At 39.5% G+C, this 6809-nt stretch overlaps 1 protein-coding gene across 1 annotated transcript in view; it reads left to right on the forward strand.

Moving 5' to 3' along the window:
* The first annotated feature begins 1454 nt into the window (after positions 1-1454).
* Positions 1455-6809, forward strand: part of LOC106883509 (protein Abitram) — a 13927-nt gene continuing 8572 nt past the window's right edge. Inside the window, exon 1 of the mRNA XM_014934539.2 lies at positions 1455-1764. Coding sequence (XP_014790025.1) covers positions 1641-1764 — 124 coding nt within the window. The 5' untranslated portion in view covers positions 1455-1640. The remainder of the gene's footprint in view (positions 1765-6809) is intronic.

Consider the following 6809-nt stretch of genomic DNA (forward strand, 5'->3'; position numbering starts at 1 on the left):
TGAGGACCAACACCTCTGAAAATATAATGATTATTGATGTGTGACAAACAAAGTAAAATGGATCCTCACAACACCTCCTGATCTACAGCCTGTATCTTCTCTTGTTCCTTGACGGCTTGTTCTGGCACCTGTTCCTATCCTTGCTAACACCTTCAGGGTTTGCTCTGGTACCTGCCCCTATTCTCTCCTGCCCCTTGAGAGTTTCCTCTGACACCTACCCCTCTCGTCTCTTGCTCCCTCAGGGTTTTCTGTGGTACCTGCCCCTATTCTCTCCTGCACCTTGAGGGGTTTTCTCTGACATCTGCCCCTCTCATCTCTTGCTCACTGAGAGTTTGCTCCAGTACCCCATCACTAATATCTTAAAGCTACTTCCATCCATCCTTATATAATGCTAGGTACTCGTGTATCTTTTCTATAGCAAGACACTTGTGCTTTTCAGCACTCCCTTGTATTTATTTCCATCCAGGATACCTTTGTCTCTCATCTTATAAAGCATTTCAGGATTTCAATGGAATTATAATAAAAAATTACAGGGATGTACTTGCATAGCAAGTGACCTGATGTGAGAACGTGTACTGAAACAAAAACAATTGCAGCGTAGAAGGTGTTTATAAGCCATTTTAAAAACACACAAAAACCGTTAGATTCATTTCAACATTTAAATTTAATTATTTGTCAAAGGATTTTCGTCGCTTTGAAACCGTGACCCGTTCACTGACAAAATTTCATGCTGCATAATAAAAAAAAACCTAACTTTTCTTTGCGTGTTTCTTTGATAAAATAAGTTAGCTGTGAAATACTGGGGCAGATTTAATATTCGTATAAAACATACTAAATGTGAATAGAAGAGACTTTCATCCATCAGAGGTTGATAAAATAAAGCAGCAATGAAATACTAAGGCAGATTTAATATTCCTATAAACCATCCTAGACGAGAATGGAATTACAGCAGTGAAATACTGGGATTAAATTTAATAACCATTCACACATCCTAAATGTAAATAGAATTATAATAGAAGACTAGGACTAACTTTTATCAATCCCTGAACGGATTGATAAAATAAAATAGCTGTGAAATAAATAAATAAATGCGCCCTTTTAAAGCCTAGCTAGGCTCATGGGCCCAGTTTCCCGGTTTCAATGGTGTATATGTTCCCCAGCTGGACGGGACGCCGGTCCATCGTAGCGTTACTCATTTTTGCCAGCTGAGTGGACTGGAGCAATGTAAAATGAAGAGTTTTGCTCAAGAACACAACGCGTCGCCCGGTCCAGGAATCGAAACCACAATCTTACGATCATGATGCTGACGCCCTAACCACTAAGCCACACGCCTCCACAGCTGTGAACTACTGGGTTAGATTTAATATTCCAATAAACCATTCTAGACGTGAATGGAATCACAGCAGTGAAATACTGGGATAAATTTAATATCCATTCACACATCTTAAATGTAAATGGAATTATAATAGAAGACTAAGACTAACTTTGTCTTTCATCCTTCAGGGATTGATAAAATAAAATAGCTGTGAAATACTGAGGTAGATTTAAGATTCCTATAAACCATTCTAGACGTGAATGGAATTATAAGAGACTAAGCCGAGAGTTAGCCATCCAGAATTATCTCCCCTAACCTTTCAATAATGGCGTGTCCCACTCCTGAAGCAAACAACGAAGAAGACAATGGTTATGGCCATCCGCTTCTACACGAGATGCAGCAACACCCCAGTGTTGTAGAACGGTATTACAAACCTAAATACTGCATAAGTAAGTATTTTCTGTCTTTTCTATTTCGTCCTTTGTAACAGATCACTGTAAATCTCTCACATTAATTTCCGGAATCCGTTCGAATTAATTATTGATATTAATAATTAAATATCGTTAATTGGGGTTAAATAATGTTGTTTCTTACCGACAGAGATATTAATTAGTATCATTGTTTCCTGTCAGAATTGTTAGACCATCGAACTCAATGTCTTACGATAATTTCAGTCTCTTTACGTCCTGAGTTCAAATCCCGCTGACCCAAACTCTGTCTTTCATCCTTTCAGGGGTCGATAATATAAAGTCCCAGACAAATCAATTTATTTGTCTCTTTCCTGGAATATCTGACTTTTGGAATATCTGACACAAATGAAATAGAATTTCTTTTTTTTTTTTTTTCTACTCCCGGTAATTTTCGTCATTTATTAATGTTGTTGTTGGCACTCCGTCGCTTACGACGTCGAGGGTTCCAGTTGATCCGATCAACGGAACAGCCTGCTGCTCGTGAAATTAACGTGCAAGTGGCCGAGCACTCCACAGGCACGTGTACCCTTAACGTAGTTCTCGGGGATATTCAGCGTGACAAGGCTGACCCTTTGAATTACAGGCACAACAGAAACAGGAAGAAAGAGTGAGAGAAAGTTGTGGTGAAAGAGTACAGCAGGGTTCGCCACCATCCCCTGCCGGAGCCTCGTGGAGTTTTAGGTGTTTTCGCTCAATAAACACTCACAACGCCCGGTCTGGGAATCGAAACCGGACATGGTTTCTGGTACTACTAAAGCAGCACGGTCCCGAACGCGCAGTCGCGCGTCCGTGCTAGCTAGTCGTGAGTGGTCGATCCTAGCCCTGTCCCTAACCCTAACCCAAAACACGTATTCATTTGCACATGCGGGTTAGGGTTAGGGTTAGGGACAAGGTCAGGGCTAGGATCGACCACTCACGACTAGCTAGAGCGCTCGGGACCGTGCTGCATTAATAGTCCCATGGTTTCTATGGCTGGATGCCTTGCCCAACGCTCCTAACGTCATTTTTAGTGTTAGTTTTTTTTTGTTCTTTTTTTCATTGCCCTTTACTTGTTCCCAGTTAGTATATAATATCCACTCATTAAATAGACTAACTTAGTCATTGTGAAAGACCAATGTGACTAGGACCCAGGCCAGACATTCCTGCCCTAACCACTGGGCCATTGCGCCTCCACTCATTTATTAATACCCAACATTATAAAACACATGGAATTTGCATGAAAACAAAACAAAAAAAAAAAAGAATCGTGTCTTGCAGACTTCTTACTCTTTCCGCGCCTTTTAGTTCCGGTTCTTTACGTTGTGTGTTCAAATCTTGCCGAAGTCAACTTTGTCTTTCATCCCTTCGGGATCAATATACAGAAGTAAAGAATACGCACACCACCTGTTTTCGGCCAAACCCTTAACTCCTAACCACCGGGTGTGTGTTGAAATTTCTGACCTTGTATCTAAATTCTTCTTCTTGGGTTGATTTTGCCATTCATCCTTTCAGGTTTTATAAATGAAGTACCAAGATGCTTTTCATCTTTTCGGGGTTGATAAATTAAGTACCCTAAATTTCTACCTTAGTAGAAGGCATTATTATTATTATTATTATTGTTGTTGTTGTTAAGGCCTGTGCTGGCAGAATTGTTAATACGCCGGGTGAAATGCTTAGTGGCATTCCATCTATCTTGCACGTTCTGAGTTCAAATTCTGTTGAGGTTGACTTCGCCTTTTGTCCTTTTGGCTTTGATAAAATAAATACCAGTTGTGTACTGGGGTTGATGTAATTGCCTAATCCACTGCCCTGAAATTGCAGGCTTTGTTCCAAAATTTGAAATGAATATTTCTCAAATAAAAACAATTTATTTATAACATAATTAATGTCCCACCCTTATTAAAACTAATTCAATTATCTACAAGAAAGACTATTAATTCAGCTTAAATTCTACATTCACCTGAATAATCTCAGGTGGTCTTAGGATGTTTGCTGTTTTGCCACAACAGCAGATGTGGGCCTCACCTGAACTTGATCCTCTCTATAACTTTCATCACCTGATCCAACAATTTGATACCTCTGTAATTATTTCTATCTAAGACATCACCTCTACCTTCATGAACCATCTGATTTACAATATGAATGCCTAGACCATAACCCATTCCACCAGATATTTTAAGCATCTCAGCAGTTTTTCCTGATGGGCCGGGGGCTCTCCCTTTCTTCATATCCTTAATTGCTTTATTTACCAAGGTACTGTCAATTCGGGTAGCTTGTCCCTCAATTGAGTCCACATTTGGCAGACTTTCCTCCTCCCATCTCTTCTCCATGTTCAGCAGTCTTTTTTAATGGTATTTTCATAGGAATAGGAGGAGCACTCCACAAATCCAAAGCATGTATACGGGGCTGGCCCTAAGGTTGCTGGCACCCCAGGCAAGCTGAACTTCGGCGTGTACAAGCTAACGGTTATGTTAATTTCCTTGTCTTTGTCATGCCCTCCTTGCAGCCCCCTACTACATGGCACCCTGGGTGACTGCCCAAGTTGCCAGTACCTTGAGCTGGCCCTGCATGTATGTAAAAGAGATGTGTTATATTTCTTGTACAGTGAATAACAATAGTTTGAATGAAAGAACAGAGGAGTAAAATTTATGTAAGATTCAATGAACGAACATCATTTATCTCATATTACATAAGTGTTATGTAATGTTACATAATAAATCTAAAGCCATGCTATATGTTATATAAGGAATCACTTAATCAGGCCATCTTATTTTTGACCCATGTGTGTGTGTGTGTCTGTTTGTGGTGCGTACCCCCGCCTTGACATCATGTGATGGTTTAACCCTTTCACATTATTATTCTACAAAAAAGTAATACCTTTTTATTCACATTGTTTTGAATTAATCAGGAATTAATCTTGTAGCTTTGAGATTTTCATAACGTAAGTATTGATTTTTAGAATGACATTGTAGGGTTGGTGTGAGAGGTCAGATCTGGCCAGTTTGAACATAAAATGATTAGAATATTTTGGCCAGATATGGCTGGTTTAAATGCTAAGGGGTTAAAAGAGCATTACCATCATCCAAGTCTCCCAAGAAAAACCATGTCCAGTCCTGAGGAAATATTATCCTCTGTGGAAACAGGTGAGGGTTGGTGGCAGGAAGGGCATCCAGCTGGAAAAATCTGCTTCAGTGAATTTTGTCTGACCCATGCAAGCATGGAAAAGTGGATGTTAAATGATGATGGTAAAGCTGTTAATCTTCTGTAATAAGCAAGGCTGTTAATGTTATGTAACATATTGTAGACCCAGGCACGACTGTGTTGTAAGACGGTTGCTTCTCAACCACATGGTTCCGGGTTCAGTCCCACTGCGTAGCACCTTGGGCAGGAAGTCTTCTATTATAGCCTCAGGTTGACCAAAGCCTTTTGATTGGATTTGATAGATGGAAACTGAAAGAAGCCTGTCGTATGTATGTTGTTTATGTTATGTGTGTATGAGAGGGTGCTAAAATGTGCCTGGCTTTGGGTAAGAGAAAATACAGGAGTGTGTGTGCATACTTGTTTCTGTGTTTGTCCTCCACTACTAGACAACTGATGTTGGTGTGTTTACATCCCTGTGACTTAGCAGTTCAGCAAAAGACACAGATAGAATAAGTGCCAGGCTTTGGTAAAACAAAAACAAAAGAAATAAATAACAAACATAGTACTGAAGTTGTTATTTGACTAAAATTCTCCAAGGTGGTGCCCCAGCATGGCCACAGTCTAATGATTGAAACGAGTAAAAGCATAAAAGAAGATATTGTAATTAAATATTTTATAGGGAAAATTAGGATGGGGGGGGGGCAGAGATGCGAAGAAATAGTTAAGGGTCAGTTTTTGTGGTCCCTTTCTTAGTTTGTTCTAAATATTTAGAAAGGGTTGGGGGTGAGGGCAGAAACCTCAACCTGGTGTTGTTATTTGACCCCACGTCAGTGCTGACTGAGTGGGCTTATGGCTAAAGACAATACAGCCGTGACTACCCTGCCGTTTTTCTTCTAGACATAGAATATCCCAGACTGTGTCCTTCATTCTTTAATAAAACGGCTGGGGTGTGTTTGCAATGTAGTTTTAGCTTCTATTTTCAGCAGGTTCAATGACCACTTTCATGTACTAGTAGAGTTGTTGTTTAGCTATAGGTTATTTCGAATCCAACTGTGACCATCCTGTCATTTCATCCTTTTGTATATTCATGCCTATATTTTCCAATGTTGTTCTCTTTTCAAATCAGTCAAGTGAGAATTCAGCCAGTTGTGGCTGCTATTTCTAGCAAGTCAATCGATTAGACAGGGCTCCGCGCTGTGAGCGTGTTCTTCCACATGTATTCGATGTAAGGGAAGTAATTCGATAATGACTAATGCTGCTAACTACCAGTAAACGTCTTCGATTACCTCCCATGTACTATCTCCTCTCTCTCTCTCTCAGTTCCAAAGATCGTGGAAGTTTGAAATATTTCGCGTGATTAGGGCGGGGGGCTGGCAGAATCGTTACCACGCCGGACGAAATGCTTAGCGGTATTTCGTCTGTCTTCACATTCTGTGTTCAAATGCCACCACGGTTGACTTTGGCTTTTTTTTTCTTTCGGGGTCGATAAAATAAGTACCACTTGCGCATTGGAGGGGACATAATCAACTTTTCTCCTCCCCCCGAAATTGCTGGCCTTGTGCCAAAATTTGAAACCAATATTTTGTGCGATTACAGGTATTTTGGGAGATAAGGACCTTTTGTCTAACGTCCCTTAAACCCAGGTTTTATATAATGGGACATACATATATATATATATATATATATATATATACACATACATATATGTATATATATGTATGTATATATATATATATATATATATATATATATTATAAAATCTGGTAATTAATCATATATTAATTAATATCGATTAATTATCAGGAGGCCAGCACATCTAATGAATCAAAGAGATTCAGAAGAAATAGTATCTGCAATCTCAGGGGATTAAGGTACATTTTTAAAAAATAACATTGACCACTAAC

Source organism: Octopus bimaculoides, chromosome 27, assembly GCF_001194135.2.
Source record: "Octopus bimaculoides isolate UCB-OBI-ISO-001 chromosome 27, ASM119413v2, whole genome shotgun sequence".
Lineage (NCBI taxonomy): Eukaryota > Metazoa > Mollusca > Cephalopoda > Octopoda > Octopodidae > Octopus > Octopus bimaculoides.